The sequence below is a fragment of the Zootoca vivipara genome, chromosome 12 (genome assembly GCF_965207765.1).
Source record: "Zootoca vivipara chromosome 12, rZooViv2.hap1.1, whole genome shotgun sequence".
Lineage (NCBI taxonomy): Eukaryota > Metazoa > Chordata > Lepidosauria > Squamata > Lacertidae > Zootoca > Zootoca vivipara.
This window is the reverse complement of record NC_142595.1, coordinates 29,216,782-29,228,196: the sequence shown is the minus strand read 5'-3', so window position 1 is coordinate 29,228,196 and position 11,415 is coordinate 29,216,782. Positions and strand designations below refer to the sequence as shown.

At 40.4% G+C, this 11,415-nt stretch overlaps 2 protein-coding genes across 2 annotated transcripts; both read left to right on the top strand.

Moving 5' to 3' along the window:
* On the top strand, nucleotides 1-954 carry LOC118077869 (olfactory receptor 6M1-like). The gene has a single exon (XM_035101597.3). The coding sequence runs from the start codon at nucleotides 1-3 to the stop codon at nucleotides 952-954; it is 954 nt and encodes a 317-aa protein (XP_034957488.2).
* A 2,546-nt stretch (nucleotides 955-3,500) lies between these two features.
* LOC118077868 (vomeronasal type-2 receptor 26-like) lies at nucleotides 3,501-11,278 on the top strand. The gene is made up of 6 exons (XM_035101596.3): nucleotides 3,501-3,622; nucleotides 4,948-5,239; nucleotides 6,540-7,391; nucleotides 8,430-8,657; nucleotides 9,600-9,726; nucleotides 10,377-11,278. Exons 1-6 carry the CDS (start codon nucleotides 3,501-3,503, stop codon nucleotides 11,276-11,278), a joined length of 2,523 nt encoding a protein of 840 aa, XP_034957487.3.
* The last annotated feature ends 137 nt before the right edge of the window (nucleotides 11,279-11,415 follow it).

The following is an 11,415-nucleotide window of genomic DNA, read 5'->3' as shown; positions in this document are numbered from 1 at the left end:
ATGACAGATAATCAAACTGTTATTACAGACTTCATCTTCCTTAACTTTCCAGAACTGCATCGGCTGGAACATCTCATGGGAGTCATCCTCCTTGCATGCTACCTGCTCACCTTATCTGGAAACATCATGATCATCATGATCATCACTCATGATCACCACCTACACACACCCATGTACTTCTTCTTATGGAATCTTTCCTGCTTAGAGATTCTAATTACAACCACTGTAGTGCCAAAGGTGCTGGCTAGCCTTTTGCTGGGCTTCACAACAATTTCATACCCAGCTTGCTTTTCTCAGTGCTATTTCTTCTTTTTCTTGGGAAGCAGTGACTTTGTCCTATTAGCAGTCATGTCATATGACCGCTATGTGGCCATTTGCAACCCACTGCGCTACACATCAATTATGAGTACTCAGCTCTGCCCATGGCTAGTCCTCGGATCTTGCACTGTTGCCTTTTTGGCTACCATCCTTCCCACCATCCTGGTTATAAATCTACCTTTCTGTAACAACAATCATATTGATCACTTTTTTTGTGACAGTGTGGCCTTGATGAAGTTGGCTTGTGCTGACACTAGTCTTGTGGAGCTACTGAGTTTCTTCTCATCCTCAGTCACCGTGATGGGATCCTTTATTTTCACAGTGGTGTCCTACATTTACATAATAAAAACCATTCTCAGGATTCCGTCTGTCTCTGGGCGCCACAAGGCATTCTCCACCTGTTCCTCCCATTTTATTATTGTCAGTCTTGGCTATGGCAGCTGCATCTTCATGTATGTACGGCCCTCAGGCAGCAACCCATCAATTAATAAGATGGTATCTTTGATAAATACAGTGCTGACACCCCTGATGAGTCCATTCATCTTCAGTCTGAGAAATCAGCAGGTGAAAGCTGCCCTCAAGTCACTTTTTATTAAGCATGCAGTCTACTCAAATAATAACCCAAAGTTGGGATAATGGTTTTCAAATAGAAAACATGAGGGTGAAATTAAATGAAAGGAAAATAAGTTTCCTTTCAATTGTCTGTTGTTCTTAGATAATCCACAAGATTTCAACTTTTCAGGTATAGTTTATATTAATTAGGGGGTCATGTGTAACTTATTCACTTGGGGGGGGGAGATCTTCTTGCACTACATAATTTAGACTACTGGAAAGTTCAGATTAGATTACAGATATTGCATGGATCTCTATTTTTTATTATTATTAAAATGCATGTATTGTACTGTATTGTTTTTACCTTTCTAATGTTGTAAATCACTTTGATATGTTTTGTGATTTAGATGTATATAAATGCTTTTATAAATAAAATAAATAAATAAATATTAGAACTCTGTGGTCAATAGTTAGCACTATTTATTGTTTGGTATATCTTCTAGTCCTTTATTGTGATACAATATTCACCAAATATTTTGAAATGCCAATATATGAAATTCAAAAATTCTGAGGTAGACTTCATTACATAGTTGTTTTTGGTAACTTAGTACTAGAACTCAGCTTATTTCAGTTTGTTCCAGCTGTTTACATGGAAGAGCACCTGGAGAGAAAAATAAGGTATGAATTTTAAATCCACTGGTAGTTTTATTTATATATGCACAAACTGTTGTTGTTTAATGACTTGATTCCAACTTCTGAACTCTCCTTTTGTGGCACATTGGGCCCAGTGTATGGGGGAAATGGAGCTGATGCAGAATGACATGGTGGGTAGCATTCTTGATGGGTTTCTCAGACAACAGTTAGGCAGTGAACTGAGTCTCAGGAGGTAATTGTGATGTTCCCAGGAATCAACACTTGCAGAAATTCCCAGCAAAAACCATGCCAACCATCACCCAGTAGTGAATGCTTGTTGTAAGCCAGGTATGTCCGAAGTCCATTTCGGGGGCCTAATCTGTTGGTTTAATCCAGCCCCTGTGGCAGTTTATTTCCTGGGGTTAAATCCTAAAAAAAAAAACCCACAACCCTAAAAAAGTTCAACAACTTCAACTTTGGTTGGCTCTTTGGTCGGCCCTCACGGCCCTTCACTTCATCAAATCTGGCCCTCTTTGAAAAAAGTTTGGACACCACTGTAAATGCAGATGGAATGGAGATCATGGTGGGTTGTTGTTGTTGTTGTTTAAATGAACATGCAAACTACAAAAATAAATGCAAAATAAATATCTGCTCCAAAGCAGGATGAGGTTGGGGATCCCTGTCTGTACTTCTTAATTAGTTTGTATAGTACTAGAGAGTACTATATGGCATGCTATAGGTGTGTGAAACTGTGTATGTGCACCCAAGAACAGAAAGGGTACACAGCTTTGCTAGTTATATTATGGACTGATTTAGACAAAGAGTGCCCACAATGACAATGAAATCAAATCTCTCTCCATTAGCATGTTGGCTTTCTTCAGTGGTTAATATAAGTTATCATAGATTAACAATGGCAGAATATAAATGCTTTAAGCAAATGAACAAATGCTTCTGATCACTTCAGGGACATCTATGAATTGCTGCTGTGAGTCATTAACATTACCAATAATCGATTGGCTTTTCTCTAGCTGAAGAGGAAATCACATTTAATTTTGCAAGTGCAAGCTATGAGCACCTGGTAGACTTGGACACATGTCCTAAAGCCCATTCTAATATGGTAAAGCATAACAGATCCCAGGACATTTCTTTCTCGGCTTCCCTTCACAAGACCGATCCTATCTCTTACACTACTTTTTTCCTTTCAAAACAAAAAAAGTATAGCACAGTACAGCTGAGATTTTGCAGATATGTTTTCCAGCTACACATTGCTATACCTGGAAGCAAAATTGTTGGGAGAGTATTACCATCCCTGCAATTATTGAAATAATTGCTTCTCTCCCCGCCACCTGCTTTCTGAGGCCCTGTGGATACACAGATGCTACTTGCAAAATATTTTGCGTTTGTTTGATACAATACCTGCCAACTGTTAACTTGTATAAATAAGGCATTTGAAATACATTGTCAAGACTGCGGGAAAAGAAAGTGTTGATACTGTCTATCTCAGATTTCTGTGGCCTAAAGAACCAGTATTTGGTGGAAGTTTGTGTGTGTGTGTGTGTGTGTGTGTGTGTGTGTGTGTGTCAGTTTGACTACACTGTTGCAGGTATTGTTAAACTACTGGTATTACAGTACTTGCTTTGACTTTGGCGCTATCCTGCAGTTAAATGGCCTATTAACCTAACTCCTGTAACTAGTTCACTGAAGGAAAAAGTCCTGTGCAGTCTATAGGTCATGACATTTGGTTAAACGAGGCACCAGTTTCAACAAATGAGTAAGTTCAGCTTGGAAAGACAAAAAGCTTCTCTCTGGGAGGTCTGCTATAGCTTAGGTTACAATTCTGTGCGCTAGAGACTTCTATCCAATTTTGGCCATTTTTGGGTGAAGTGCTTTGCTGGTTTACAAAAACAGTTATGCTACTCCTTCTATTGCTACTCCTAACTCCTCACACAGTTCAGCAAAGTATGATATGTAGCCACACTTCAAAAAGAGATTTGGTAATGGCTGAGAAATATGAGCGAGGGGGTCATATCATTGGTGGTGTTTTTTCATTCCGTTCAGTTGCATTTGACTTCAACAGCTTTCAGAAACCTCCTGTTGATGCTGGTATTTATCTGACAAGGTAAGCACAATGCATTTTTAAAATAATAATAATAAACTATCTCCTTGGCTACATTTGAATAAATACAAAAGAAGCCCCTCGCCCCACACTTGCACAGGTGTTTCAAAAATTGGTATCTTTTTAAAAATCTATTTAATTTTCAAAGGGCTTAATCACAATGACCACTCCTCACAACAATGGGGGGCGCTTTTTGCGTGGGCGTGCGCAGCCCCCTGATCCCAGAGGGTGGCTCCCTGGAAGTTCAGGTCTGGCACCGCCTTCCCAGGTATTTTTTTTTTAAAAAAAAGAAATAGAAATCATTTTAATATGCTAGCTGACTCAGAGAGTATGCCAAAATCTATATGCAGATATTGTCAAAGTGAGAATGGCAGAGCCACTGACCATCCCTCAAAAAGTTAAACAACTTTGGCTGATCTCTTTAAAAAAAGTCTTCACCCCAGGCGCTAGCAGGGGTTGCTATGCCACTGTCTGTGCTGGATCCAAAGCTGTAACAATGGAAGAAGCAATATGTTTTTGGCTGTTAATGCTTTGAACCCCTCACTCCTATGTTCATGTTGCATGTTATGTGTATGTCCCAAAGACACTACCGTCTCTGCTGACATCCATTCCAAGGAAACTGAACCTTACTTTGAGGGGGGGGGGGTTGGTTGGTGAAATTTTGAGACTTTAGACTTTGTGTTTGTGCAATGAATCAGAAAATATAATTTTGTATGGTTCATTGTTTATTGAATACTTATGCTATCAATTCAGTAACTCAGAACTATATACGTATGCAAATGTCATTACACTTAGGTGTTCACATTTGAATGCAATTAAGGTTGCATGGGACGCAGGTGGAGCTGTGGGTTAAACCACAGAGCCTAGGTCTTGCCGATCAGAAGGTCTGCGGTTCGAATCCCTGCGACGGGGTGAGCTCCCGTTGCTCTGTCCCAGCTCCTGCCAACTTAGCAGTTCAAAAGCACGTCAAAGTGCAAGTAGATAAATAGGTACTGCTCCAAGTGGGAAGGTAAACGGCGTTTCCATGCGCTGCTCTGGTTCACCAGAAGTGGCTTTGTCATGCTGGCCACATGACCTGGAAGCTGTACGCCGGCTCTCTCTGCCAATAAAGCAAGATGAGCTCCGCAACCCTAGAGTCGGTCATGACTCGACCTAATGGTCAGGGGTCCCTTTACCTTTTAAGGTTGCATGGTCAATGTAATCTCATCTTGTTAGTTCTGGCTCTTTCATTGGAAACACATATTAGAAATACGGACATGTCTCACATTTTTTCTTTAAGTAGTTGCCAGCTGAATAATTTGTAACTATCACTCCAATCCATGTTGTAGGATACTACCTAAGAATATCCAACACTTCCTGGCTTTTTGGTTTGCCATTATTGAAGTCAACAAGAATCCAAAGCTTTTACCTAATGTCACTCTGGGTTTCCGTCTACTTGACAACTTGTGCAATGGAAGACTCACTTATTTCACAACAATGCAGTTGCTCACATCAGGAGGTATTAGAACCAATAATTATAACTGTGATACAAAGAACAGTGTGTTGGCCATTGTTGGGGGACTTGCATCTGAAAACTCCATTGAAATATCAAATATTGCGAGCACCTACAAAATGCCTCAGGTATGGACTTTTGGATTGGGAAGAGGAGTCATGTACTTTCAGAGGACTATTCACTCATCAAAATGATTCATTTATTAAGCATTCATCCTGATTTGCTTAGACAAAGCACTGTAAAGGTTAGACTTGCAGATAGTAAGCATCCACCCTCATTTCTTTGTGTGTGTTTCATATGTGTTGCTGCTAATTGTATGTATACACACAAACACATGGTTTTGCTTATATTGTTTACATTGGCTGAAACAGAATTTCATGTAAGCAAACAACCTGCAAGGCTTTCAAGAACATTTGCAAACTTTTCACTATATTCCCCTCCCCCATCCTGGATGTTTCAGCTCTTTTCACTTGATTCATTGCAGCTATATATACGCTTGTGCTTATAATTACTTTAGCAGACCTTCCAAAAGATTAGTGAAAGAGATGGATAGAGATGGATACATGGAGATAGCTAGACAGCTAGCTAGACTTTCGTCAAAGGCAAAACTGATGCCATGGGACTGCACAGAATCAAAACCCTTTGAAATTAACAACATACAGTATTACATGAAAGATCAAAGGGCCAGTTTCACAATCTTTTTGTGTCCTTTCCTTTGTGTGTGCTTACCCTTTTGAGTCAACAGAAGTTAACACTGGGATTCATGGTCTTCTATGTTTTGCAGTTTAAGCCCCTACTTGGACTCGGAGGGCTAGCTGTGGGTGAGAACTTTCCCCCCTGAGTATGGTTTCTTGATTTATGAGCAATGTGTCCTTCTTATGCACATAAATGTCCACAGGGGACAATCCCTCCTCCTCAGGGATTATCCTCAGATCCCAGCTTTCCACTCATCTTCCCCACTTCCACTTGTCATGTGCCAAGAAATCATGGGTTCAAGTGGTTTTCCGCTTGTCCCACACTTTCTAGGCACAGGTGTGAGTGGTTTTGGCCCTTGCTTTATCACTTCCGCCAGGAAAACCCACTCTCTATAGATAAATTGGGGCAAATGTTAATCCAAGGGAAACATGTCTTTCTCGACGCTTTCCAGTTACTGCACCTTTCCTGCTTCTACTTTTCTAACGCCCCCCACTCCTCGCCTTACTCTTAAAGATGCTCTTCACACACAGTAGAAAACCTATACATTTTCATAAATGCTAACAGCAACTTCTAGATAGTGGAGAGGTGGCGAGAAGTGATAGACCCTCATTCTGCTAATACAGATCTTGAGCACCTCATCCAGTTATTTGGATGGGAAATACTTTTTCTGGAAGGACTGCAGATAAAGAATTTTAAATGAACACCTTACATGTTGCCTGTGTTCTCCTCCAGCTCAGTTATGGTTCATTTGATCCAGTGCTAAGTGATAAAACCCGATTCCCTTTCTTCTATCGGATGGTACCAAATGAAGACATGCAGCTTAAAGGGGTAATCCAGTTACTCCTTCATTTCTCATGGAAATGGGTTGGTCTTGTTGCTCCAGATGATCACAGTGGAGAAACGTTTGTGCAGACTCTGAAGGGATTGTTCACTCAGCATAATCTTTGTGTTGCTTTCACTCAAAGTATCTTGGCAATAACCTCTGCCACTGACAAAGATATAGGGAAGGAAGAGGCAAAAATGTATCACACATTCTCTCAAACCAAAGCCAATGTGGTTGTTGTATGTGGCGATTCCCAATCCCTAATGCTATTTACTTACTTGATAGATTTGAATTATCAAGGTGCTCAAATGGCTCTCGTAGGGAAAGTTTGGATCATGGACGCACAGTGGGACTTTACTGCAGTGGACTCTCAGAGTTTCTGGTCTCTAAAACATTTCCATGGTGCTCTGGCTTTCGCAATTCACACAATTGTTGTGCCAGGTTTCCGAGATTTTCTTAAGGCCTTTAATCCTCAGCGTTATCATCCAAAAGACGTGTTCATGAAAGAATTCTACAATAAGGTATTTCACTGTGGAGTTATCTACTCTGATAGGACCAGTGAGATAAGATGTTCAACAGAGGAACACCTGGAGTCTCTGCCAGGAGCTGTGTTTGAAATGAGCATGTCTGGTCAGAGCTATAGTGCCTACAATGCTGTTCATGTCATAGCACATGTTTTACATGAAATGCACTTATTCAACTCCAAGAACATAAAGTTGGGTGAAAGAGGCATATTGGGACTGAGGAATGTGCAGCAGCAGGTAAGATGATTCAATATTTATTATTCTTTTATTGATAGATGATGCTCATCCTGATGGTGATGATGTCACCAAAGTCAATTTATAGCAGCCTTGCCCAACTTGATGCCCTCCCTATTTGGAAGTGAAAATCCTATCATTCTTTATCATTGTCCAGGCTAGTTGGGGCTATAGGAGAAATTAGGACTTTGAAAATGATTATAAGCAGCTTGAAGACATCTGAAGGCAGCCCTGTTTAGGGAAGTTTTTTATTGACTGATTTTTAAATGTATTTTTAACCTTTTTTGGGGAAGCCGCCCAGAGTGGCTGGGGAAACCCAGCCAGATGGGCAAGGTAGAAATAAATAAATAAATAATAACAACCATGTTGGCTATCCCTGGTCTACACTGTGAGTTAAATCTGCTCTGTACAAACTAGCCCAATCCTGTAGCCACCACATCAAATGGGTAAATTTAGTGTAGTAGCACCTACACTTTGGAATTCCCTGCCTACTGAGATCAAGCAGACACCTTCAATGGAATCTTTTCAGCACCTGGTTAAAAAAAAAAAAGTTTATACAAGCCTACCCAGATGCTTAGAAACGTGAGGTAATTTTAATCTGCTTTAGTATTTTAACTTTTGTATGTTTTAAATAAGGTTGTGATTTTTCTTGATTTTATTTTCTTATTTTTCTGTAAACCACTTTGATTTTTTCTGCAATAAAGCAGTAGATACATTTTTTGAATCAATCAATCAATAATATGGACAAACCTAGAACAGCTTTCTGAAACTTGGTGCTCCCCAGATATTTTGGTTGATAATGCCCATCAAACTCAGCCAGCACAGCCAATGATCAGGGATTATGGGAATTGTAGTCCAAAATATCTTCATGATACCAGATTGGGGGAGACAGGGCTAGATACAACCCTAATTTTTTATTTAGTACAACAGATTAGCTCTCTTTTATAGGCAAAGTTGTTTGCTTGCATTGTAAAGCAGAAGCTCTATGATTTCTCCAACAATCACTAGCATATGATGTGTTTTGTTTTGTTTTTTAAAAAGCTACACCATATGTTAAGAAATATCAGGTTTAACAATAGTGCTGGGGAAGAGATATTTTTTAATGAGCACCAAGAGTCTACAACTGGATATGATATTGTGAATTGCTATGTGTTCCCTAATGGATCCCTCATCCGGGCTAAAATTGGAATAATGGACCCCCATACATCAGTACACAATAAGTTTATCATTAAAGATAATGCAATAACTTGGAACAGTTGGTTCAACAAGGTGGGTTATTTTAGTCATTAATATTATATGCACAAATAACAAAGTCATAGAATCATAGAATCATAGAGTTGGAAGAGACCACAAGGGCCATCCAGTCCAACCCCCTGCCAAGCAGGAAACACCATCAAAGCATTCCTGACAGATGGGTGTCAAGCCTCTGCTTAAAGACCTCCAAAGAAGGAGACTCCACCACACTCCTTGGCAGCAAATTCCACTGCCGAACAGCTCTTACTGTCAGGAAGTTCTTCCTAATGTTTAGGTGGAATTTTCTTTCTTGGCTCATGTTTCATAAGCCATAAATTCTGCACTACCCACCCAAGAGGAGACATCAGCAGTGTAAGGATGCTCCCCCAGATATCTATAAAGGTTGGGGAGCCTCTAACCCCCTGAAATTGGCACTTGGGGCTCTCACTAAGCTAAGGTTACCAGATTTTTTTTTCAATGAATCTGGGGACACTTTTCAACTTCAATGCATTTTGTATGGGGACTGATTTGTAAATCCAGGGACTGTCCCTGGGAAATGGGGGCATCTGGTAACCTTATACTAAGCCACACTCCTATTTGCTCTGCTTTGTACCCTCCTTTAGAGTTTTTGTTTTGTTGTTGTTGTTTTATTAGTATTTTTAATTTTTTCTTTCTTTCTTCACTTTCAGTGATTTCCCCCCTTCCTTTTCTTACTTAAATACGAAAATAATAGAAGGAAGGAAGGAAGGAAGGAAGGAAGGAATAAATTTGCCCCAACAGAATGGTGATGTGCCATTCCTTAGTCATATGCCAGTAAATAGTGTGTTATTTGAGTCAGGGGTAAGGATGTAATACAACTAGTGCAATAGTCTCTGCTGTTCCCTGTGTCACTATTCACAGGATTACACCTATATACCCCAAGTGAGGGATTAGCATCCTCCAACAGCAATACTTTAATCACCTTATTTTTCTATTTAGACCCTGCCCCGTTCTGTGTGTTCTGAAAGCTGCCATTCTGGATACAGCCAGAGAGTTCAGGAGGGTAAACAAGTCTGCTGCTATGATTGCACTCCATGCCCAGAAGGGATGATTTCTAACCAGACAGGTAGGAAAGTATTGGAGTCCCATAGTCCTTTCAGTACTAAGTATGGGGCTGGGTGAAAATCCTTTCTCCACTTCGCAACACTATTTGTATGAAGTGAAGGACAAGTGGGCAAGCGTTAGAGTGATGGAAATAAAATGCCCAGGCTCTGTAACATTTGGCTGGGATGCCCGTGAGAATGAGACTGCATGATGATGTATTGCCATTCCCAGTACTGTGATTTGACTTTAAAAATAGAAATCTTCATACAAACTACCATAGGTTATAGCCTGAAGAAGGGAAGAGCATGCATGCCAGCCAGTTAATTCCTCCAGTTAAGCAATAAAGTTAAAATTCAGCAAGCCTAGCAGCAGTGAAGCTGAAAGCCCCCTCCCCACAAAAAGAAAACAACTAAATATTAAAAACTGGAACCTCTGTATCAGGGCTACCTAAGGTGGTGTAGTCAAGACATACCGTACTTGAACTGCAGCTCCCATTGTCCCTGACCATTGGTCATGCTGGCTGGGAATGTATTCTAACAATATCTAGAATATTGGCTACGCCTGCTCTACATACATTTCTGATGGACTTTGCCCACAAAATCCTGGTTCCCCAATTCTACTTTGATTTGAACTGGTATCTTGAATCACTGACAGTTTCTACTCTTTTAAAAGATGCAGATCATTGTGACAGATGTCTAGATGAGCAGCACTCCAACCAAGAACGGGATCAATGCATTCCAAAAGTAATTCACTTCCTCTCGTATGAAGAACCTTTGGGAATGGCTTCAGCTACCTGTTCCCTCATGTTGTCTTTAGTCACTGCTCTGATACTTCAAATATTTATTAAGCATCGAGACACTCCAGTTGTCAAAGCCAACAACCGAGATATCACCTACATTCTGCTTGTCTCTCTCCTGTTTTGTTTCCTCTGCCCCTTGCTCTTTATTGGCAGGCCAAGGAAAGTGACCTGCCTTCTCCGACAAACAACATTTGGGCTCATCTTCTCTGCTGCTGTTTCTTCTTTGCTGGCCAAAACCATCACTGTGGTCCTGGCTTTCAAAGCCACACAGCCAGGAAGCAATATGAGGAAATGGCTGAGGAAAAGAGTAGCCAACTCCATTGTCCTGTTCTGTTTCCTTGGCCAATTTGTAATCTGCACTGTATGGTTAGGAGCAAACCCTCCCTTCCCGAGCTTAGACATGCACTCTGAAAGTGGACAGATCATAGTTCAGTGTGATGAAGGATCAGTCACTATGTTTTATTGTGTCCTCAGCTACATGGGCCTTTTAGCCATTATCAGTTTTCTGGTAGCTTTCCTTGCAAGGAACCTGCCAGATAGTTTTAATGAAGCTAAATTTATCACTTTCAGCATGTTGGTGTTTTGCAGTGTTTGGGTCTGCTTTGTTCCCACTTACCTGAGCACCAAAGGGAAATACATGGTAGCTGTGGAGATCTTCTCCATCTTAGCCTCTGCTGCAGGTTTACTTGGCTGTATCTTTTTTCCAAAATGTTATATTGTCATTTTGAAGCCTAATCTTAACACTAAAGGGCATCTCATAAGGAAATCAGAGTAGTATAATCTTTGTGGCTTCTTCTTCTTTTTCTCGTCAGAAATCAACCTGTGTTTTGGCCATAAACTTAATCTGCTCATCTTCCAGAATAAAGCATAAGGCAGAAATGAAAAAGGCAAGTTCTAGAAATGTATTTATAG

What these genes read in the sequence shown, in the direction of transcription:
- LOC118077869 (XM_035101597.3), top strand. Translation starts at nt 1, where the DNA reads ATGACAGATAATCAAACTGTTATTACAGACTTCATCTTCCTTAACTTT.
- LOC118077868 (XM_035101596.3), top strand. Translation starts at nt 3,501, where the DNA reads ATGGCTGAGAAATATGAGCGAGGGGGTCATATCATTGGTGGTGTTTTT. An exon ending in TGAGGAATGTGCAGCAGCAG is followed by an intron (nt 7,392 to 8,429) that starts GTAAGATGATTC and finishes TTTTTTAAAAAG; the next exon opens with CTACACCATATGTTAAGAAA. An exon ending in GATGATTTCTAACCAGACAG is followed by an intron (nt 9,727 to 10,376) that starts GTAGGAAAGTAT and finishes CTCTTTTAAAAG; the next exon opens with ATGCAGATCATTGTGACAGA.